The sequence below is a fragment of the Topomyia yanbarensis genome, chromosome 2 (assembly GCF_030247195.1).
Source record: "Topomyia yanbarensis strain Yona2022 chromosome 2, ASM3024719v1, whole genome shotgun sequence".
Taxonomy (NCBI): Eukaryota; Metazoa; Arthropoda; class Insecta; order Diptera; family Culicidae; genus Topomyia; species Topomyia yanbarensis.
In genome coordinates, this window is record NC_080671.1 from 35,489,965 (window position 1) to 35,513,281 (window position 23,317).

The 23,317-nt window shown below is 40.6% G+C and overlaps 3 protein-coding genes across 4 annotated transcripts; all 3 read right to left on the reverse strand.

Annotated features, from left to right (window-relative positions):
* Positions 1 to 5,267: 5,267 nt before the first annotated feature.
* On the reverse strand, positions 5,268 to 10,988 carry LOC131682718 (ubiquitin-conjugating enzyme E2 E1). 2 transcript variants are annotated; one of them, XM_058964410.1, is made up of 5 exons: positions 10,896 to 10,988; positions 7,934 to 8,354; positions 7,724 to 7,871; positions 7,574 to 7,658; positions 5,268 to 6,840 (listed from the first exon to the last, which is right to left on the reverse strand). In XM_058964410.1, exons 2-5 carry the CDS (start codon positions 8,339 to 8,341, stop codon positions 6,828 to 6,830), a joined length of 654 nt encoding a protein of 217 aa, XP_058820393.1. In that variant the 5' UTR covers positions 8,342 to 8,354; positions 10,896 to 10,988; the 3' UTR covers positions 5,268 to 6,827. The 2 variants fall into 2 exon arrangements, with proteins under 2 accessions (XP_058820393.1, XP_058820392.1); XM_058964409.1 differs by lacking the exon at positions 10,896 to 10,988 and adding an exon at positions 8,912 to 9,090.
* Positions 10,989 to 12,724: 1,736 nt separating this feature from the next.
* LOC131679423 (uncharacterized protein K02A2.6-like) lies at positions 12,725 to 13,825 on the reverse strand. The gene is made up of 2 exons (XM_058960155.1): positions 13,266 to 13,825; positions 12,725 to 13,193 (listed from the first exon to the last, which is right to left on the reverse strand). The coding sequence occupies exons 1-2, from the start codon at positions 13,823 to 13,825 to the stop codon at positions 12,725 to 12,727; spliced, it is 1,029 nt and encodes a 342-aa protein (XP_058816138.1).
* A 3,821-nt stretch (positions 13,826 to 17,646) lies between these two features.
* LOC131682713 (A-kinase anchor protein 10, mitochondrial) lies at positions 17,647 to 20,871 on the reverse strand. Its single transcript, XM_058964404.1, has 3 exons — positions 20,708 to 20,871; positions 19,489 to 20,483; positions 17,647 to 19,434 (listed from the first exon to the last, which is right to left on the reverse strand). Exons 1-3 carry the CDS (start codon positions 20,730 to 20,732, stop codon positions 18,454 to 18,456), a joined length of 2,001 nt encoding a protein of 666 aa, XP_058820387.1. The 5' UTR covers positions 20,733 to 20,871; the 3' UTR covers positions 17,647 to 18,453.
* Between the last annotated feature and the right edge of the window lie 2,446 nt (positions 20,872 to 23,317).

A 23,317-nucleotide genomic window follows, 5' to 3' on the forward strand; every position in this document is an offset into this window, starting at 1 on the left:
CCTGCTTTTGATGATGCGTCTCTCCGAGGCACCATCAAGCTCAGTAAGTAAGGGGGCATGCAGAGTCTCTAATTTTCTCCGGTTTCAATCCCGGTAATATTCAATCGTCATTTGCCCATCTCTTGGATGTTCGATTCCATGAGTTAAGTTACATCATAAAGACTTAGCCTTAAGCTAAGCAAGTTTCATTGACGCTGCGCTTTGCATACGCGAAGGCAATGTTTAATTGTTATTTGTTATTGTTATTGTTATTTATCAGTGTGCAATCGGGCTGTCTCAACAACCTATTTCTGCAACCTATGTGCATTAACTGTACACCTATCGTCTATCCGTTGCACTTGACAGTGTGTGCAGTGCTTTATGGTCACACCTATGACCGCGCACCCGGCTTCCCATGAGCGTTTTGGCGGCTCAGAGGTGTCCTTCCATGTTGCTCAGGGATACATTGGTCCTATACACATCCATGCATACAGGCATACATACGGGCTTACATTCATACATACATACAAACTATTTGGCGCAAGTTTAGAGCGTGTAACGTCGTGTCATCTAGTCTGTCATCCTATGGAAAATCATCCTACCATCGCCTTGAGGTCAACGTCATATTGGCAAATTTCGCATTGAATCCGCTTCTGTCTCTTCCTTATCTCCTTTTTGTCTCCTAGGTCCGAAGCGGATCAATCGACTATTAATTGAAACGGTAAACATACTATCAGTAGTATTACTCCTTACTCGCGAATACTTTTCCTACAACTGTGCTGCTTCTTCTCTATCTTATAACATAACTCGATTATCCCTGTTCTAGTCAATATACATATTCATTACATTATGGACCAGGCAAACCCTTACTTTTTCTATTATTATTATCCTGAGTAGCTATACCAGTGAAGGTATTTTAGGATTTCGTTAAAAAGAATCTCTGCCAATAAAGGCGTAAGCAATATTTATCCACATAAAGTTTGCTCGAAACGAATGTCCGCCTGGTTCGATTCGAACAGACCACACCAACCCGAAAGGGTTGCTTATCATTTCTGAGAGCCGGTGTGCTTGATCGAGTTTAATAATCATAAGAACAAATTCTGAATAATTAACTATCTCTTAGGTGCCAGTCCTGCACTCCTTTCCTGAACTAGCCTCATACTCACGATCAAAAGAGTCGACAACTAGTAGGATCCACATGTCCCCCACCCAAGCGAATTGATCAACTTGCAAGTAGGAGCACATATCTACCAACCACCCAAGAAGACTTCCGAATCAATGAGAATGGACCATGCCAGTCGAAGGTCACAGGCCCAGCGCCCTTTCGTACAGTGTCATTGTCATTTCTCAGCCCACCCCCTGGCAGACGTTCATCCGCCCATCTAGACTATGTCAAGATGAGAACCTACAAAGCCTAACTGTTCGTATGTGCTAGTCCGTATAGATTTTGGTTTGCTGAAACGAAACAAGAAAAGCAAAATAATTGTGATTAGTATCGTAGTTATAATAAATAGGTAAACGATTTCTTCTCTGTTGTCCGTTCCCTTGTTCGTAGTCCTCCCTCCTGTTCCTGGTCTGTTTGGGCTACTGGCTTTCCTTGGCCGTCACGCTCGATCGATGATGTCTAAAATAGCAGGATAAACAAATGAAAAGACAAAACAAAACAAAATGAAAATAAATGGACGTCTGCTATCTGTGCCTAAATTGATGTTGCTTCTCAGTTTTGCACGACCCAGGGGGGACTTGGCCTTGATCCCAATGCTCTGTCACCGATGTTACGTGATATTCGTTATGGAATATTCTTTGTGTGGGGGCCATTCACAAGCAATGTTGTTCGTTTTTTTATCCCTGATCCGCTGATACGTCTAAAATTCATTTTTAATTTTTATCTCGTTACGTGACGCTCTTCCCCTATTGTCAATATCCAACATCATTTATGAATGGTCCCCTGGTGATATATTTAGAGCAGACAATCCAATGAAAAATAGGATTGACAGGATTTTAGTGCGCTGTTGGCGCCTTGTGTCACATCTTCATGTTTGTTATTCATACTAACAATACCAAAGCATGCGATGTGATGACCGGAAGATTAGAGAAGCAACTCATCCCCTTCCCCCCCGACGCGAAGGCAATGTTTAATGATAACAAAATTGTTTGTTTACGCCGCGACCCTACCGTAGCAGGGGCATGGCATTACCTCTAGAAACGACCCATTGTTTTTAATTGAATCGGCTAGCGACCGACAGTTCTAGTGAGAGCATTAGAAATGCTTTCAAAAACCTCGTGCATCTCTCGTGATCTAAACCCGCGTTGTTAAAAAGTCTTTTGTGTCCAGTTTAGGGGGCCAGTCTTTTAAGTAGTTCTCGCCCGGCCGGTCAGACAATTGTGATTAGCACGCGCAACCGGGTGCGTCGTGTAGTCTCGAGAAAATTCGACCGTATGTTAACATGAATGTAAGTGTGTGTAAATAAAGGTAGTGAAACTTAGTGCCTTTTCTGGGCGATATTTGTGCGAAAAAAAAACGAAATAGCTTACGTTTGACCTAACGACGCTGAATCCCTCTGGATAAAGACTCGACACGTCAATCGTTTGTTTACCATTTATCTGTCAGTGTTATTCCAATCGAGCACGAGACCTGTCAATGGTCCTCGTTCCAGAAGGATTCGAAGCGATTTTCTTCGGATTGAGGGCTTTTGACAGGTCTCGTGCTCGATTGGAATGACACTTACTGATAAAAAATAAGAATAAAATAGAGTTGGTGAGTCTTTATCCAGAGGGATTCAGCGTCTTTAGTTTGGCTCAGTCCGGTAAGGCAAATCTGAAAGAAATCCATTACCCTGCTCGCGCCATACAAAACCAGTGGCCGCCCCCACTTCAATTGTAAAGACCAGCCAACTCCAAGAGCTGCAGTTTTGATAAACAGAGCAGTAGAATTTTTGGCCAATTACAGGATTCATTTAACGAGACGTCGTTGCAATAACAGTGCAGGCACCGACGGCTATGGGAAAACAGGAGATTGTGATCGCATCTGCCTACTTCTCCTGACTATGCGGATACAGCACCACATAAAGCCCTTTATCATTGGATGTGATGACAAATACACGTGCAGGTCAATACTTACTAGAATACCTGTCGTCAAATGATGTCAATGTATGTAAAAAAGCGAGGTGTGCCTACATTTATAATCGCAGTTAGGAGCGAAGTACTGGACCTCACGTTATGTATCGCTCACATAACGGAAAAGGTAAAGAGTTGGCAAATTTCTGACGAACCTACACTCAAAAAAAAGTAAACGTTATGCCTATTGATTTTACACATAGATTTTTGCAATTAACGGTGGCATATAGACACTATTTGCTGGCACATAAATCTAATGTGTGTATTTACAAGAAATATTAATCTTACATTCACATTTCATAACTATAAGGCACATAAAACCCCATTCTATAACAATATGCACATATAACTTATGTGTGTGCATACATAGTTTATACAGTTGACACATAGAAGATATGTGTGCGCGAGATAACAATAGCATTTCTTCTTCATATGAATTTTAAGCGGTTTGAAGCAAATAGAATTAACGTTTGGATTTTTTTCAGTGTAGTCTCTCGGTTCACAGACACATAATGTTCGCCTTAGAAAACCAATAACTCACAATGCAAAAACCCAGGGAAATAAGGAAAACCAATTGGTGTGTATTCCGCTCCCACCTGGAACAGTCCAAAAAATGGGGAGCAAGATACAATCTCTGGCAGTTCTAGATAATGCGGCAAACGACCTACCAAAGAGGATCATAACCGCCTACAATGCCAGTTGCCCTCTTGTCTGTATGTCGTGATATTCGTTAGAATAAAAATCTAGCAACACTTAGGAAGGAAGCTAAGCGCCTGTTCAATGAAGCGAAGATTACTGGTAGCTGGTCAAACTACAGAACAGCTCTTACGAATTACAACACTGAGTTGAGAAAGGCTAAGTAACTATCACTGCGCGAGTTTTGTGAAAACATCAGAAACTTTCCAGACATTCTTTCTACAAAAATCGGCCGACATAACATCCTGAGGTCCAGTCTTATGCTTGGGCACACACTTATAAGCTGGAGAGAAGTTAGGGTAATATTTATTCCAAGAGCACACAGGTCTACGGGGCATTGTCCTGCTAAGCATCATCTGACAAAAAATGGCAAAAGTCGAGATCACGGGCCCTATTCTCACAGTCACGTCACTTGGTGACTAGAAGAAAATTTTGCTCTAGTCACTAGGTGACGTGACTGTGAGAATAGGGCCCCACATTTGTCGATTCTGTAACTACGAACCCGAGAGCTCGAAACATATTCTCTGCCATTGTGCAGTACTCACTTCAGGAGCGATACTTCGGATGGCATCTTATGATGCCTCACGAGGTATGGCATACCTGTCCCAAACGGACCCTCAGCTACATTAATAATGTTCTACCCGGGTGGGATGACACATGTGGACAAACAACTCGCTTCCAACTACATTGGATTCGCACAATTTGTAACATGTAGAGCAAACAGGGACAGCTACAAAAGATAACCTGAATGATGGTCGCAGTGGCAAAGTTTCGCCTAACAAAAAATGGATACGGTAAACATACCAGCAGTGTTAGTCATTACTCGCGAATATTTTTTCCTACAACAGTGGACCATGCCAGTCGAAAGCCACAGGCTAAGCACCATCCCGTACAGTTCATGAAATGTTAGAGCTGAAATTACATATATTAGATATGTTAGTGCTACTTACAGATTTTATTTCAGTGGCAGTGTCACATTCACTCTTAAAACTCACGATCTGTATCGGCATTTTCGGTGCTTCGACACCGTCGGTCGATTGCCTCATAGAACTGGAATTTCTGTCACCGAATCCGCCATTTCTTTCATCACTGGTATATCAGACATACATGGAGATCGACTGGCGCGAATAAAGTCTCTAATCTCAAATTCAAAAAAAAAGGCTGTCTACCGATTCTAATGCAGGAACACTAATGATGTGACCATCAAGAGTTCGCCAAACAACCTTAATTGACACCCTTCGACACCAGTTTGGCCTTTGCCAATGTGGAACGCGGGTGGCAACGTGAAAGCTGTCGAATAGGAGTTAAGAGCAGTTTTGAAGTGATCAAGCCAATGTTGCTCCAAATGTATATGATCCAATACTCCATCGAGCCTAGTTTGCGTACCGTATATAACTAGGTTCATAGTTCACCATTCAGCAACATAAATAAGCTAAGGATTTTGAGGGAAAGTGATATGCTGCGAAAAACAACAATTTGTTACACATTGACTGCTTTTAATTATTTGTATAGTTTAAATATTGATTTTTCAATACGATTTCTTTCTTCCAGTTTACGCCTTATCGTTCTTGGTTAACGGATGTTTGAAAAAAATTGTTCTGTAAAATCGATAATTTTAATATGATAATCTCAACCCAGCATTGGAAGGGGCTGTACTACAAGTTCTTCTAATTTGTTCATGTCCGTCCCGTAGAGTATGCGAACAAAAAGTTCGCAAATCTGGAGTCTCGTTCTAGTGGAGTAGGCAAAAATTTCAGCTTCGCATGTAATGTTTGAATAGAAGAGATCTTGAAGAAGGAACAACTTAGTGACATAGAACTAAACATAAGCGGGTTGGCTGAGACCGGTAGCTAGCTAAACGGAGCTTGTTCCATTTAGAGATTTTACTTATCTTGTTGGCTTCAATTCGTTTTTTACATATCACATTATTCACATTCTTTTCCCCGTTTGTTCTCGAAGTTTTGGTGAACTGGTTTTGAAAACATCAACATTGTTTTTCTTCTTCTTTGAGCTGGGAAACAGCTGATTATTTCTTAGATCTGCGAATCAAAATTCTCAGTTCTAATTAGGAAATAACTTTGTAGAAAGGTCAATTGTTTGATGCTACATAGGAACAATAGTTTGAATGTCCGTTTGAGAACGTTCCGATATCCAGTAATCGACATCACCGCCCTTCGTATTGTTCGTTTAATCAGTGTGGTTCAGTCTTTTATGGAAAATGTGCAATTGCACCACACTCATCTAATCAGTTTCAAAGAACAGCTTAGCGTGAAACGTCCCCAAAAATAATTCTTACTGCGTGTATAGAAAATTAGAAAAAATAAAAGATGAATGAAAAAACACATTACTAATGGAAACGAACATCCACACGCTTGTTATTATGTTATTCATTTTTTCAGCAATTTAAAGTCCATTGCTTACACATATTAATTGGTAAAGTTAACCTAAGCAAATGATTTTATTCTAACGAAGTATCGTCCGTCTTGTAGCTGAGTTCTGTATGTTATAGCTCTTGTGTAAGATCGGAAAAACGGCGTTTAGTTTCCATATTTATTCTTCATAATTATTGTTGTTCTAGGGATACTGAATGCTTTAATCGATCGGCTTTTACGCGAACACACCACTTACTTTTCGTTTGTTACTTGATTCAGTGACCGTTAAAAAATCGAATGTCCAAAAATTTCCGTAAAACAGTTGCCTTTCATCCTATTTCGATCCATCATTCAGTAATAAAGTATATCAATAATGAATACAACAAAATGAGAAAATTTGCTGCATCGATGATAGAAACGGGAAGTTTGCGCTGTAGAAGTGGGTTCTAGCGATTGGTTGTATATATTTTCGCGAATCTAGTTACATTCCTTCGATCAGTTTGAAATTGAAATTATTTCGTTACAGTGTGGTTGTTCTCTGCTACTTAATTTTGTTTTCTTTTCAATAGGTTATCATTAGTTGTAGTATGTTTCCTTCGTTATGGATAATTTATAAATTACTGATTTTCACTTAAAAATATACAGAACGTCAGAGCTGGGAAATCACGTAGCATATCTGAAAAATATATGAAACAAATATTAACTCCAATTTAACCTAACTTAATGTTTTGTATGATCTCAGAGAAATCCTTTTCTAAAGTGCCCCACATATCCTTGTCTATTGACTTCATATTATTTGGCTTGGACTATTTGTGCTTACGTTATTTTAGTTGCGTGCCCATTCGGGCAATAACCTGTACATATTCTAGCTAATCAAATGAATCGTAAGTTAAATGGTCGTTATGCCAAATAAATATCCTATTTTTTAGGGTAAATTAATTCAAACAATCTTTATGCAAAACGAACACTTGACTTCCGCTATGATTATAAGTGACTTTTTGGGGAATGATTGCAAAATAGGCTTCCCCCGACTTCAAAGCCGCATACTTTGCATTGATATCTTCTTTGTGCGAGTTTTTATGCAAATTTTTCAAGCAATGAGGTTCCTAAAGTGGATTTCGCAAGGTTACGCGCGTTTTCAGTTATGATGTGAGCATTCCCCACAAAAAAGACCAATGCACATCGAGATAATCTAAGATATTCCGAAAAAATCTTCGCTAGACGGCGTACTCAAATGCACGAAGGTCATCATTTACAAAACGAGTCCTTGGCGATTTCGTAGGTGTTACAACTCATTTACCGAGATTGAAAAGGAATGAAATTGGAACAGCTGCTTAGAGAATGGCGACTGTGGTGGACTTTGCATATTTTTAATAAACTTTCAAAATCTATGACAACATAGTACTCACCGCTTTGTCCACAGGCGAGCAATCCGATCATGCTCTTCCCGATTTTGCAGATATTGTGTGGCAATACTCCCAACCAATGGATCGGCTGAAATTGAGAAACATTAGAAAAAGCAATTTAAAGCTTGTTTCCTGCGTGATATCGGTCCCTACCTGGATTACAGTCTGTTAGAAGCGAACAAATGGAAAGCAGCACTTTAGAAATTGTCAGCGCAGGCGACCAGTTGTCCTTGAGGATATCCAAACAAATCACGCCCTGGCTGTTGATGTTGCAGTGATATATCCTCGTTCTAAAGGTGACCTGTTTTTGATACACAAATTTACATTACCTTTACTTACAAAAATTACACATTAGAACATTACCTTCGGGGGTTTGAACGGATATTCCGGCGAGAAATGGATATCAAGGAAGAACACTCCGCCTTCGTATACCGACCCCGGGGGACCTAGAATGGTTGAAACCCACTCGTACAGATTGTCCCCTTTCGGACCAGCACTGCAATTTGGCGGTGGATCGAGTGTGATTTCGGCCAATTCCTTCTGGATACGTTTGGCCGATGTTCCCAGTGCCTTGGAGATCTTCGGATTCGACTTTGTTTCTTTAGTCTCTGGCTTAGGCACCGACGGAGCTTCCGGGGTGGTGCTACCACTACCGTGTCCATTACCGTTGCGGCGTCCGCCACCCGAGCCAGCACTTCCACCACCGCCTCCGCTACCGGCACCACCACCCGCAGCGCCGACAGTGCTACTCGAACCGGCACTGGTTGACATGTCCTAGATTAAACTGAAATAAAATGTATTGAATCTATATTCAGAAAGCAAAATAAAATAGTTTGTATGTAGACAAGTGATAATTTTTGTTAAGTATATTATTCATGTGGACCATAAAACTACAGCCACAAAACTCAGCAAACGTTGGAATACATCCTTATATAACAAAAACCATCAAACAGGAATCTGTGAGAAATGGAAAGAACGAGATTTCTGAGAACTTTTTCTTTCTTTGTTTTCGGCTTTTTGCAACATTTTCATCACTACATAGAAGACTGAATGAGTCTGATTTTCTTCCTCCTCTTCAATCGATCCAAATGCGGAGCACCATTCAAACAATTTGATTCCAGCTGAAATCGGTCACAGGTTTCATCACCCCCAAAGTGCCACAAACAAAAAAGACCTTGAGATTTTCCACCAATTTAAATACGTCCTATTTCCGAGCTGAATTACAGCTGCGACGGAAAAAGTTTCAAATTCCGTTTTCCAATAAATCAAAGCGGCCATTTTGAGACAAGATTTACCCAACTTGATTTTAATATTTTCGTTGAAAAGCACTCAAATACGTACAATTCTACAGCAACCTCCAACGCTCCAGAACCTGGTGTTCAGTGGCCGGACTGCTTCAATAGTTTTCCGCAAACAATAGCACCGGAAAACTGCTTCCTTCTACGAGCAAGATATTCTTGCCTGCCCTCTATCACAGACTCAACGTTTGGCTCTTATATTCACCTAACTCACCCACCTCCCTTTGACCGTATTTTTCTCCTTTCTCACATCATATGCACGGCCAAAGTCATAGATTACCAAGGTAGCCACATTCTCGATTTTTTAAAGTAATGTATATTTTCAAAAAGGGCGATAAATTATGACCCGAGTAAAAATATATATATAGTGAATCGCAAAAACCATTTTCACTAACACAGTACAATAATTTTATAATAAAATAACACTGATATTACACAATATTGACCGTTTCTACACCATCCCTCAAAATTGATTTTACTGCCTTATCCGAACAAATGGTTCATAATAAATTGATCGAAATTAACTCTATAATTTAATAATTAATAACATTTGTTTAGCCAAAATTATTGATTCAGAAACACAATTTATTGAAAAATGAAAAGTACATAGATACATACATCTCATGTGCAATAGCGACAGAAGTTCAACCGCAAGTTTATGTTCAGCTTGCGACTTACACTAAAATTAATTAGTACCGCAGACACAGTTCTGAAACAAGTCGACGGATTCGATCGATTGAAATTCATTTATGGAAAAGTTTAATTTTAATGTAAACCTATTCGGGTTTTGTGCACAACCCTCCAATTCATGCATCTTAGGGCCAATAAGCAAACTGTCAAAATGAACTTTGAGGCGAAACGTGACGAATGAAACTACATTTAGGGCCGATTTCTTCACCCTCGCTTAAAACAGGTTCACCAGAACGTTTAAACTTGGCCTAAGCGCTAAGCGAGGGTGAAGAAATCGACCCTTAGTCAAAACGAACAAAACAAAATACTTTGAGGCGAAATTCCGGACAAACCATTACTCACCGATCATAGATCGCAGCAGGAGACGAAAAGCGGACCCTACACGAGCCGTAATATTGACAATAAATCGTATATTATTAATGGTGTAAGGTCATCTTGAAAATATTGATTCTGTGGAATTTAAAAGGGATTGATGGATTGAAGCTGTCTTGTTAATATATTTATTGACAATATTTCTTTCTCGTGTAGGGTCCGCAAAGCAGAAAACACTTTGCCTTTCATAACAACGCATCATAACGAATTCTGACAATATAACTATACCGGCCCTTTTCAAAAAACACGCTACAATAATAAATAAAATAAATAAAAATTATTTTTCTCGTTTTGATATTGGTGCGACTTACGCCCTTTAGTCAGGTCATCACCGATGGATTTTAATGTGCCGCAACCTTTTGATGTCACTAATCCAAACGCATGGAACCGTCAGAGAGTTCATCAACTCCTGCCACTAACACAACAGCTCTCGCCAACAGAAATATTGACAGGAGTTCCAATGTCAATCCTATACAGTTTACACCCCGGTCCAACCATTCGGAATCCTGAATAGATTCCAACTTACATGCAACAACCGATTCCGAAAGCGATCGAGTAGGAATCGGTTCCTCCATTTGAGCTGGATTTCCATTCAGAATACCGAACCGGGTCCGGAATGGGTTTGACCGGGACTAATATTTTTGGAACTACACTGAAGTCTTCAGTGCACAAATCTTATTGGAATACTACTTAATTTTCAGCACTCCCTCACAATATAAACGAATCGATTGTCAATATTTCGCTCGTTTTTGAATGAAACAGAATTAATATGCCAGTCAATGCCCATGACCAATGCATTATTGTCAATATTGCTGCTGTTGCCTAGTCCCCTTCAAAGTAACTTAAACACAGTGCACATGATCCTGCTAAAAAAAACAATTCCACCGTTTCACCATGTACTATCGAGGTAGTCCGTCGAAAACTTTTCACACTACAAACATTGGATGGCCTTTGCCTTCACTTACCACTAATCTCAGCAAGGGAATATCACTTGAAAAGCCGCCGTCAGCTAACGATTTCTCGCGAAGTCGCTTCTGATTTCAATAGTCAAAAAATAATACACACTTAATTTGAATTACTGTGTACAGTAAAATTTTGCTGGGGTTTTGAACAGCAAACCGTTCGGTAATCAATTCAGTAAAACAATTCGGTTACCGAACTTTCCGCAATCCGTTCTATCCAAACGTCAAAAAATACTGGTCAGTCAGCAGTTTCCTCTGAAAATAGCGACTTGACAGATGATTTGCTGTACCTGTTTTGTAAGTTTTTGACGAAGTTCGGTAATGTTGGTACAATTTTGCCGAATAATCAGTCAGTATTCTACTGAATAATGTTTATGTACCGAAAAAAACAGAAGTGCTGATAAATTCAGTGAAAAATATTACGGGTTTCAGCAAATTATTCGAAAAATTACTGAAAATCGTTAAAAAATGAAAACTATACCGCAAATTATTAAACAATTTGCTGACAGCTCCGTAAAAATATCACTTTACTGAACAAGTCGTCAAAAGAAATTACCGAACAGCTTTTGGCTGGCTTAGTGTGTACGTACAGCCGTGCGCAAACACAAGCGAACAATGTGCACAGTACAAAAATTTGTCTGTTTTTTTATATTTACACACTTAAATTACATTGACCATATGTCATATCCCCGCACACTGAGAAACAAAAATAGGCAGAGTTTGTATATTCACGTAGAAAAACAGGTATCTGCTACGCCGCCCTAATATCTATGCCAACATCTAAAATGTCGCGTTAGGGTCGATCCACAATAAACAGAATCAATTTCATTCGACACAATTTTGTGATACTCGAGTTCGTTCAATTTGTTGGTGCATCATGGTGAAACCAAATACAAATATATTTGTATTTGCTTATACTATGTTCACACTACAGTGTTAAAACACGTTATAATAATTAGCAACAAGAAAAACATCATCAAGATAGCGTTAAAACACGTTTTAACTCATAGTGTGACCGTAGTATTAAAGTCTTGACAATTGAGGACAAACTAATTACAGTCAATTGCAAAGCCCCAGGTTTATTTCTGTTTCTTCCTATCTGTCGTAACGTGACAAGGTGTGCTTGGTTAATAGAAACACGTACGTTACGATATACTAAAATTTATTACGCGACATACATTAAAATAATATGTGACTACTCGACTGACTCTTAACTTCTGACTCTCTTAAGACACAGGAAGTGACGCAGTGCACTAGTGGCGTCGATCCGAGTGACAGTTGCTTGCCACCGATGAGCCCTGTGGCAACTTACGTTTAGGGTTACCAGTGTCTCCATCATCTCTCTCCTTAATATCTGCGGTATGCCTGAAACCATTGTGGCGGTCTTCGGTTTCGCGAAGAGCGCCTAGGTGGCTGGTCCACAGGAGATGAATCACCGGCAGATTGGAAGTCCGACGATGCTGACGAAGATGATGTTGTTGAAATAGATCCGTCCGATGAGGGGGGGCAAAGGCTGACTTCCCGTTGGCATCAATGTGGCAGAATCTATCTTCGGGAAAGTATTCATCTGAAGACGATTCAATTAACGTTGAATGGTTATACTGTTTTCATTCGTTCAGCAGGATGTCGATCGGTAACTGGTTCAGTTGTTGTTTCCTTAATTCAAATCCTGACGCAGATCGGGCCCTCAACTGGTTGATGTGGGACCGAATCAGCTTCTTATTGTTCACCAATACGTTGTACATCACTTGACCGATTTTCTCGACAATAACTCTAGATTGCCAAGTCCACTTGTTGTTTGCATAGGTCTTTGCGTAAACAGCATCATTCGGTTAGAATGACCTCGGTTGACTAGTGTTGGTTTGACTAGCTGTTGATACAGGACTGCAAGGCGCTCGAAGTAGGTCTAGGGAAGTACGTAATGACCGATTGTACATCGCTTCGGCCGGTGTTTTCCCGTCTGGTACATTTGGGTTGGGCGTAGCTCGATAGGTGATTAGAAATATGTCCAACGTTTCTTGGTTGATTGTGTTCTCTCCCTCTTTAATCTTTTTGACCGCTCGTTTGAATGTATCAACATACCTTTCGGCCTGGCCGTTTGACTGCGGATGAAAAAGGGCCGTAGTAAGATGCTGAATGCCGTTCTCGTTACAAAACTGGCTGAACTCTGTACTTTTGAACTGTGTTCCGTTGTCTGTGACGAGGAGCTCAGGCATTCCCTTGTTGGCGAAGACCGAACGAAATAGGTTGATGGTTGCTACCGTCGTGATTCGCCAAGTTGCCAAGATTTCCGGCCATTTGCTATATGCGTCGACAATCACGAGGTAGTATTCACCGTCTATCGGACCCGCATAATCTGCATGAACACGTTACCTTGGACCAGTAGTTGACGGCCAAGATTCTGGTGTTGCTTTAGGCGGGGACCGTGCAGCGGACGCACAGTGACGACATGCCCTAACGAAACTGACTATCGTCTCATCCAATCCTGGCCAGTACACATAGCTGCGTGCGACTGCTTTCATTCGTTGCACTCCCGGATGGCCCTTGTGGAGTTGAATCAAGCACCTCTTCCGATAGAGCTCGGGGATCACGATCCTGGCCCCGAACATAATGCAGCCATGGACGATCGACAACCCTTCTTGACGATCGTAAAATCGTCGCAGCTCCCAATCGTGCGCATCTAGCTTGGAACCTGGCCAGCCGTCATGGATGAAACGGTACACCTTCCGAAGAATTGAATCGGACTTGGTAGCATCCTTGATCATGCTGAAACTAAGAGGTAAATGTTTGACGATACTGACCGCTACTGACCTCAAGTCTTCTTCCAGGGTGGTACAGGCTACGATGAAGTCTTCGTCTGGCTTGACATGGTGGTTGATGAGTCGGGAAAGTACATCGGCATTCCCGAACTTGGTTGTCGAGACGTATTCCATGGAGAAATCGTATGAGAGCAATGTTAGGACCCAACGCTGAAGCCGGTTAGCAGTGTAGACTGGTATTCCTTTGTTGGACCCAAAGATTCGTAATAGCGGCGCGTGATCCGTTTGAAGACTAAACCGCCTCCCGAACACAAACTTGTGAAATTTTGTCACAGCATAGAGTATCGCCAATCCTTCGCGATCAGGCTGAAAATATCGTTGTTCCGTGGCTGTGAGCGCCCGAGATGTATGCTGAATCACCTTGTTCTTGCCGTCGGGGAGCTTATGGCTTATTGTCGCTCCAATTCCAATGGATGATGGCATCTGCAGACACTATTATCTCCAGATTTGGGTCATAATGTGTCAGTAAAAGATCAGAGGACAGAATCGATTTGAACTTGTCGAAGGCCTGCTGGCATTCTGGAGTCCACTGGAATGTCGAACTGGTTTTGAGTAATTCGTCTAGTGGATATCGAAGAGTCCTCATGTTTGAAACGAATTTCCCGTAATAGTTTATAGCGCCGAGGAAAGAACGCACGCCGGTAAGGTCCTTTGGGAGTGGCATGCTCCTGATGACCTCAACCTTCGCTGGATCTGGACGCAGACCGTGACGATCCAGTAGGAGTCCTGAATACCTGATCTGATGTTGCGCAAACGAACACTTCTCTGGTCGTATGGTGAAACCGTAGTCTTGAATCCGCTGTAAAACCGCATGCAGATTCTGTCAGTGCTCCTCAGCGTCCTTGCCTCCAACGATTACATCGTCTAAATAACCCGATGTACCCGGAATACCTGCTAACATGGTGTCGATTAGCTGCTGAAATGCTCCTGGTGCAGCTTTTACCCCTGGTGGCAGCCTGTTGTACTTGTAAAAAGGCATCTGACAAATCAATTTGGCTAAAAATTGTACAATTCGCCAACTTGGAAAAAATGTCCTATGGCAATGGGAGCGGGTATTGATGCGACTGAATCCGCTCATTGAGACCAGTGGAATAATCACCACAAATACGTATACTGCCATTCGCCTTCCTGACTACGATTATTGGAGCAGCCCACTCTGAAAAGTCAACTGAGGAAATAATTTGAAGCCGTTCTAAGCGATCGAGTTCCTGATCAACTGTCGCTAGCATGGCGTAGGATACTGGCCTTCGTGGACGGAAAACAGGCCGACATGACTCCTGCAGTACTAGCTTGACCTTGGCCTTTGAACACAGTCCCAATGCACTACTGAAGAGCTTGGGGTACGCTTTCTGCAAAGAGTTGACATCGACCGGAACTCTGTTGACATTATTACAAAAGTTGTCAATCGGTAACGACCAAAGGTTGAATTTGTCGATGAAATCGATTCCGAGAAGATTGAGCGGACGCTTCGATACAAAAATTTGTCCGTGATGTGCTGAGCCGTTGAATGATACTTCACATGCAAACTCGTACTGCAACTCGACTTGTTCACCTGACGCCGATGTAGCAATTTGCGTCGCCGGAAATAATGCTGGGCTACCGGGCTGCTTCCACACTCGCTCGGAAACTATGGTGATGTCTGACGCTGCGTCCAGTTGCAGGCGTACTGGGACGCTGTTGATTTCCACCCGTACGAAGCGTCGTTTGCTCTGAACGCTTCCGACGAAAAGAGCGATTGTTTTGGTGGAAAATCTACCTCCTCGCTGTCTCGACGGTTTGGATGACCGTTTTGCGCTCAAGCAGTAGCCCTCCTTATGGCTAAACTGCTTACACTCGACACATCGATGACTCCGGAAACTGCAGTATTTTGAAAAGTGCATTCCACCACAGTTCCAGCAAATACATATAATATATATTTGTATTTGGTTCCAGCAAGGTGTTGCTGGTCCCTTTTTACCGTCTTCTAGGCTCTCCGAAACTTTTCGACACTCCTTCGATCGCTTCCGAAACTTCCTCTGCGCAGATGAACCTCTCTTTATCACTTGGACCTGTCCTGATGGATGTCGTTTTTTAAATTGATCAGACGCTGACATTCTTCGATCATTACCTCCAGGGTCACGTCATTATTGTCTTCTATTTTTGACAGTTACCTGGTGCGAACATCATACTCTCCTTTCAAACCGCACACGAACGTCAGACACTTGAACTGTTGTTCGGACATCTTCGACAGATCAAATTCCACGCACATTTTGTTCACCCGAGATACAAAAGTGACGTAATCTTCGGTCGGGACTTTTGTAATGGAGAGTGTGCTATATCGTTTCTTCACTATTGATTCTCTTGTTCCAAACAGCGCTTTTAGTCTCTGAACCGTGACGTCGAACGTGAAGTCTTTTGGGGTGCTAGGCAGGATGTAACTCACATACCTATAATGCTCGTTTGTTCCCAGCTGTCGGAGTAACAATCTGACTTTCGCTCCATCGTCGAGTCTTTGCGCGTTTTTGGCGAAAAGGTCCTCATATCGCGCATACCAAGCAGCAAAAGTGCAATGGTTTTCCGGTTCATACTGGAACTCTTTAATGTTACCAGCTAATGAATCCAGAATAGCTTCCGGATTGGGCGGAACACTGACCTGGATTGATGAAATCGCATTTCGAAACACCGTCTCCTGCTGCTGAAGAAATCCCTGCTGCTGCTGGGTGGATTCACGCTGCTGTTGAAGTAGCTGGTTGGTGACAGCCTGTTGCTGCTGCAAAATTTGCACAATTATTGCATCTGTTGGCAGCAGGTGTGTAATCGGCCGCTGCTGCTGCTGGAGAGGAACCAACTGCTGCTGCTGTGTGTGGAGTGAATGTCCATTCGGATGCTGATTTCGACCGGGTGCATTGTTTCCTTGAGTCGGATCGGCGTGATTTTGTCCGTCCATTATGCTGAATGTGCGCTTCCTTCTTTTGTTCGGCGACGGCGCGGTTAGTTTTTTTTTTATCGCGGTTTTTAGTACACAAAATTTGCTCGCGAAACTAATCGAAATCACTCGCGTTCTCGTCGCCACTGTCGTAACGTGACAAGGTGGGCTTGGTTAATAGAAACACGTACGTTACGATATACTAAAATTTATTACGCGACATGCATTAAAATAATATGTGACTACTCGACTGACTCTTAACTTCTGACTCTCTTAAGACACAGCACGCAGAAAAATTAGGCCTTTTCAAATCAACAAAAGGTTTAGTTGAATCTAAAACGTGACGAATGACTGTTTCAAACTTAAATGGGCGTTTCTCGAAAGCATGCACTTGGTTTGGTTCAACAAAAACTTCTGTTTGCATTTTTAAATAGAAACAGTTGAATCAAAATAAAATCTGTTGGATCTAACTGATCCCTTTGTTTAAAATCAACAGTTTGTTTTCAACTAAATTTGAGTTGTTCTCTCCTTTGGTTAATACAAAAGATTTGTTTTTGTTTCTTCGAACTTGTTTGTTGGGTTAAACTTATCATGATTTTGTTGATTCAAACGAAATATTTCTTGAAACTATTGAAAAGCCAACAAATGAATTTGTTCGTAATTTCAAGCAACAGCATTGATTGAATCAAACCTGAATCTTGTTTGTCACTATATCAAACGGGAAAATTGTTATTTTAAACAAAAATTTGTTTATCTTTACTTTTTTTCTGCGCGAGGAAGTGACGTCGATCCGAGTGACAGTTGCTTGCCACCGATGTGCCCTGTGGCAACTTACGTTTAGGGTTACCAGTGTCCCCAACACTATCATAGTTTTTGACACAATAACGACAATAACAAACGCGGTCGCCTAATAATGTGTGTTTGGGCATCATGTTACACAGTTGCGCGCCTCTTGCGGAGAGCACGAAAAAGTATGGGCATAATAAATTAACGTTTGAAAAGACCGTTAAATTTTTGCAACACTTTGGTTTCCTCGAGTGTCATGTCTGGTAGGTCTGTGATTTAATGTTGTTTCGAAATCTAGTAAAAAGCATGCTTTTATATATTGTATTCATTTTATTAATCTGTGTCTTGATAGATATTAATATACAGCAGTCTGAGTGGACTAACAAATCGATGAAATGGAAATAATTTTTTGAAGCCAACTCGAGGACACAATTCAACACTCTGATCTTCCTAGATTGGCACGCTTTTGCAAAGAATGCATCCATCATATTGCTTTATCCGATATGATGATTTTTTGATTTGTTCTGTTTTCCCAATTAGTCTTAAATTCCGTAAAATTCAACCTTCATACCTGTGATCACAATGAACCAGACTGATAATATATTCGTGTAGTGTCTTATTACTAATTTACCAAATTGCGATGAAATAATTTCAAAACTGATCATCTAGTTTAATTCTTCAAGCACCATACGGTTTCAGATGTCTATCAACATTAGAGAGAATAGTAGAAATTGATGAGAATAAAATGTCTAAATGCTCGTATCTCTATTTACGATGTTAAATTGTACATGCTTTTAAATTATAAATACATTCCGTATCATAAAAATGGAACGGTTTTAGAACAAACAAAAACAAAGATAAAATCTTTAAAACAAACAAATAAAAATGCTTTAGCTCAATGAAAATATAACATATATGTAAAAATAACTTCAAGTAGGGTAGCAAAATACTGTCTCCATCCACAAAACAAAAATAATACGTACGTACGGTTTGAAATACTTCCTTGAACTTTGTTCGCTGAGAAAATAGGAGAAAAAAGAACGCTCCGTAATCACGTTTTGTGTACATCGTCAACGCCGTGATTCATCGTGATGCTGGTGATATCGTTGACAATCATCTCAGCCACTTGCCAAGCGAGTTCTTCTTGTGCTTTGTCTTCCGGTAAATTGACCAGCTTTCGCATTGCCTTTTTGAATCGATTCTTGCTCCATCGGTCTTCATCCTGAGGCGGTTCGGCAATGTCAAAGTCTCGCTCATACCTTCCAAGCGCATCGACCCTTCCGAATGTTAATCCCGCGGTGGAGTTTCGTTTCCACAGTAGATCCGGATTGTATAGTTGACGGGAATCGATTTGCATCATATCACTGCCTGTAGAAGCCGTGGTGCTCCCCAATGGAGTAGTACGTTTTCTGTGGAAGCTTGCATCCGACATGGCTAGCAAAGTGTTCTGCGACGAAATAAAAGAGGAATGGTTCGGTCTGTTGGTGCTATTGTTTGTCACATCGGAGAACGTTTTACGATGGCCCCGTTTATGTCCGGGTGTTTTTGTACGATCAGAGAATATTTGCTTGGGTCCAGCTAATATTCCCAAGCTGCCTCCAATTGTTTCGCCTGACGCTGTCATTTTAATTCTTCCCAGGAGCTCCGATAGATAATTAGTATACAGTGGAGACTTCAAAAAGCCCTGAAAATATCGCTTTTCTAAGAATCGTTCGATGATCCTAGAGGATAACTCGAAGCAGTTTTTAATCGTGGTGATATCCTGAGAACAAATCTGCTCTTCTATCAAAAATCGAACCTTGTCGCTCAGATTCAATGGACATGTTGCTTGGAGGGAAAAATATTTCTCGTACAGCACCAAAGCATCAGCCTGCGTTTGATTACCCTCGGTACTCTTACGAAAGTGACTTGCCGTAACACAAAATTCCAGAATGTGTCGCTTGCCCTCCTGCTCCAGGTACTCCATAAAATAGAACAGTGCCATCTCACTGCAAAGTATATCCCTTAGATCAACATTATTGCTAGAAAGTACCTAGAACCAAAGAAATCAAAACCATATTTCCATAGGCAAGAAACAAAACCTTACTTCAAAAGTATATTTCAAATAGAAGCCACTATCGAGAAACGCATTCAGGTAACTTTTATCCAGCACTTCCAGCAAATACTGTTGAGCAGTTTCAAAGATCCGCTCACTACAAGCTCCCCCGCACAATGCTAACGAGATGCTAGACATTACCGTTGCCGGTACCTCGATGTAATAAGGCGAATTGCTGACCAAATATTTCCTATAAATTCGGACTGCATCAGAATCAATCAACGAATTGTACCCATTCATCGATTTCTTGGGTTCCTCCAATTTCAGTTTGTTCGCTTCAAAAATATGTGTCTTTTCATCGTCCGTTAGTGATTGGCGCAAGGTCAAATCACGCACCTCTAAAATCCGTTTGCGGTCGTCGTCTTCCTGAAAAGCAGATTCAGGTTTTCTGTCCTCTTCAACGACCACTTCCAGCGGTACTGGTGTTGGTGTGCAAGCACCCGAAGTTCGACAGCTCGGATCGCTGTCCGGGTCAGTGATTGTGACGGTCGAAGTTCCAGTTCCTTCCTCAAAAACATTCTCCGAAAATGTTGAGATTGAATCACAGTCTACACTGCGGAAGGATAAACTGTCGTATCCATCAGTTGAAACACTGCGGTCAAGTGGACGATGATTCACTATTTTACTACAGATTCCGTTTCTATTCTCCCATTTCAGACCTTCCGCTGCTGCTGCCTTGAAGCTCTCTACATCAAGCCAAAACTTAATCAAAGGAAGTGCATCCTTGGTTTCCAAAAACTGAACAAAATAACAAAAGCAGCTTTGTTCGGTTAAAATATCCAACAGATTCCGCGACAACCGTGACCTTATTTCCGCCGTATCTAGATGCTGGTCCATCCAGAATTGCTCAGCTTCCGCCAGAACTTCCTCATCGCTAGCCACTTGCTGGTGGCAAGCAGTAATTACAACTGCATCGCCAGTTTTGCCGCCTATGCCGTCTTCATGTGACGAAATGCTGCCACTTCCGGATTTTTTCCTCACCGCGGCTGTGGAGAAGTTTTTAGTTATTAGAAAGTTTTATTTGATCTCAATAAGACGACTGTGACGATGATGAACACACAACAAAAACAGATCAGAGGATGAAGGGAAGGTAAAATGCCAACGACCTGCCTGCTGGAGAAAGCAGGGAACGGGCGATGTGTATAATGAATCACTACCCTACTCTTTTCCGCAAATGGTGACGATTTGGTTCTCTAAGGCAAAAACTTACCTGACTTTTTCAGAAATTGCAACATCGTGTGCGTGTCGTTTTTCGATTTTGACGTATAATGTAGTATAAACTCCTATTTTCAACTAAATTCGAGTAAAAATTCACATGATTTGTACGATTTTTTTATTACTAAAGATTGAACCTGTTCCTTAGCCGAGATTCGAAAGACGTAATAAGAAAAATTCCTAAAACGTCAGGCAAGGCCAAAACAGAAGCAAAATAAAAACATTGGGAAGGGGCAGGACACTGTAAAGCGGAAATATTTCAGCCATAGAGAATAGGAAGAAAGACGCGCAGCAACAATATAAAAAAATTAGTTCACACCTCGACAAACATATGATTACGGCCTAAAAGCCAACTGTCACAATTCACTTTGAATGGAAATTCCGGACAAACCGTTACACGCCAATCACAGATGTTGGTAGCAAACGAAAGAGAAAAGTTTTCTCTTTCATAAACTGCTGTGAACTGTGTTCGACTAGTAACGGTTTGTCTGGAATTTCCATTCAAAGTGGATTTTGACAGTTGGCTTTTAGGCCGTAATCATATGTTTGTCGAGAAACGGAAACGTTTCCTTTATTGCGTGATTTCAACACCGTACACTGAGAAGAATAGCATGGTAGATGATACTATTTTAAGGGTTAAATTAAAAAGAATGCACCACATGAATATTGTAGAACATATAGCGCTATTAAAATGAAAATAGTATGTAGTATTTTCGATCATTACAATCGTCAGGTACGCGTAACAAGAATATAGTAAAATTTACTGTGCCTATTCATCGACGTGCATTGTTTTTCTTACTATAAATAGTAATTTTTACCAACCAAAATGTACCATGTATTGTAATATTACATTGTTGGAATGACTACGGTTTTAGTAAAATTTATGTGGTATTTCTAAAGACATAACTTTTTAATTATAAAAATAAATTATTATCTTTTTTGTAGAATAAACCGATTTTATTATTTGAAATTAGGTTTTATAACGTATAATAATTATGGTAGCCTCCGGTGAAGGGGTTTGTCCAACTTCATCCGGCTGAGATGTTGAGTAGAGCGTTGGAAATGGTACCGAATCGTTTCAGAAGGATTCCGCTGGAATAAAAAAATACGCTTAGAGCAAAAATTTAGAAAAAAATAATCGTTTACCATAGTACCACACTCTGAGGCCCGGGTCTTGCTAGTACTACGAGGAATAGTAGCAGCAGCATAGAAAATCTGCAGCCACTCATGAAGACTGAATAGACCTTTCTCGTCAAAAATTTTTATATGATAGGATGCTTCCTTTTTTATCCCCAATTCGTTACTTCCTATTGCCGCGATGATTTGGTACCTCTAACTATTGAAAAAATCAAAAATAGTGCAAGCTGCTCATTTAACCCCATATTCTGAATACCTATCTTGCCTTGTTTCCCTGTATTTTTTCACCATTTGGATGAATTTCCTGTGGGGAATACTAAAAGGATGCCAGATCTGCATATATATTAGTAAATCTGTAGATTTTGCGTTTTCACTGCAGATCTTTTGCAGATTACAAATATTTAGCAGAACAAAGCCTATGCCAGCCAATTTATACACCAACCTTCAACATTTTTGATCATTTAAATTATATACATACTACATTTCTACGTCGCATTTATTGAAGATTTTTGTAGCAATCTGCAGACTTTTATATTTTTACTGCAGGCTATTGTTTAAATAGACCTGGCATCACTGATGCTGAAATGATTCATTCATATACCTGTCAAAAATATAGAGCATTGTGTGAAAATGTATAACCTCACTTTTCTGACAGTTCGGTGTGCTTGTTTACCTAAGATTTGTTTACACGGACTTTTAAAATTTACATTACTTGAATACTTTCTATGCTCTTTGAAAGAATATCAACTCAAGAGGGATGAGGATTGGAACAATGGTAACCTGGTTCATACATTGACCAATCGGCGCTGGATGTAAAACCCGGTGGCATATGCTGAATCGGAAGATCAAGCATTGGGCTATAAAACGATTGCTTTCTGGATGATGGATCCTTATCCTATTTGTACACATTTGTTTGTTTGCTCGTGGGTTAATTCCTAACAAGATGATCCGATTGATTATTCATTTTTAGGTGGTGAAGTTTACCTGAACTTTATAGGTAACGAATTCGGTCGATGATAAGTTGTTGAAATAATTTTGATCGTTCAATGCTCATATCGAAGAACGTTTCCATTGGTCAGAATGCCTACCAGCGTATGGAACAATAATTTATTATTCGGTTTCAAGTTCCATTACAGTAAAAGTTTCGTCGATTATCGCATTGTCGTTGATTTAGCTGGTATATGCAAAATAGCGCTCGGCACTGACGACAAGGAGTAAGAGGGATTTGATTGGAGTGATAATAATGCAGAGCATTATATATTCTGGTAGATTATCAGAGAGGAGAAATTATATGTAAATTTATATTATATCCCGAGTTGCATTAATTTTGGCACCGCAATAAAGCTATCTGCAACTGCTGTCTTGTTCAAATTGGCACGAAATAACTAGGCAGCGAATGATAGATTTCATAGTCAATTTATTTACTTTTTCTGAAGGATAAGTAATTAGTATGTTGTGAATATATGTG

What these genes read in the sequence shown, in the direction of transcription:
- LOC131682713 (XM_058964404.1), bottom strand. Translation starts at nt 20,732, where the DNA reads ATGTTGCAATTTCTGAAAAAGTCAG. An exon ending in GCAATTTCTGAAAAAGTCAG is followed by an intron (nt 20,484 to 20,707) that starts GTAAGTTTTTGC and finishes ACTTCTCCACAG; the next exon opens with CCGCGGTGAGGAAAAAATCC. An exon ending in ATTTGAAATATACTTTTGAA is followed by an intron (nt 19,435 to 19,488) that starts GTAAGGTTTTGT and finishes CTTTGGTTCTAG; the next exon opens with GTACTTTCTAGCAATAATGT.
- LOC131679423 (XM_058960155.1), bottom strand. Translation starts at nt 13,825, where the DNA reads ATGGAATACGTCTCGACAACCAAGTTCGGGAATGCCGATGTACTTTCC. An exon ending in CCGTCAACTACTGGTCCAAG is followed by an intron (nt 13,194 to 13,265) that starts GTAACGTGTTCA and finishes CGACGCATATAG; the next exon opens with CAAATGGCCGGAAATCTTGG.
- LOC131682718 (XM_058964410.1), bottom strand. Translation starts at nt 8,341, where the DNA reads ATGTCAACCAGTGCCGGTTCGAGTAGCACTGTCGGCGCTGCGGGTGGT. An exon ending in ATCCGTTCAAACCCCCGAAG is followed by an intron (nt 7,872 to 7,933) that starts GTAATGTTCTAA and finishes TATCAAAAACAG; the next exon opens with GTCACCTTTAGAACGAGGAT. An exon ending in TCTAACAGACTGTAATCCAG is followed by an intron (nt 7,659 to 7,723) that starts GTAGGGACCGAT and finishes TCTCAATTTCAG; the next exon opens with CCGATCCATTGGTTGGGAGT.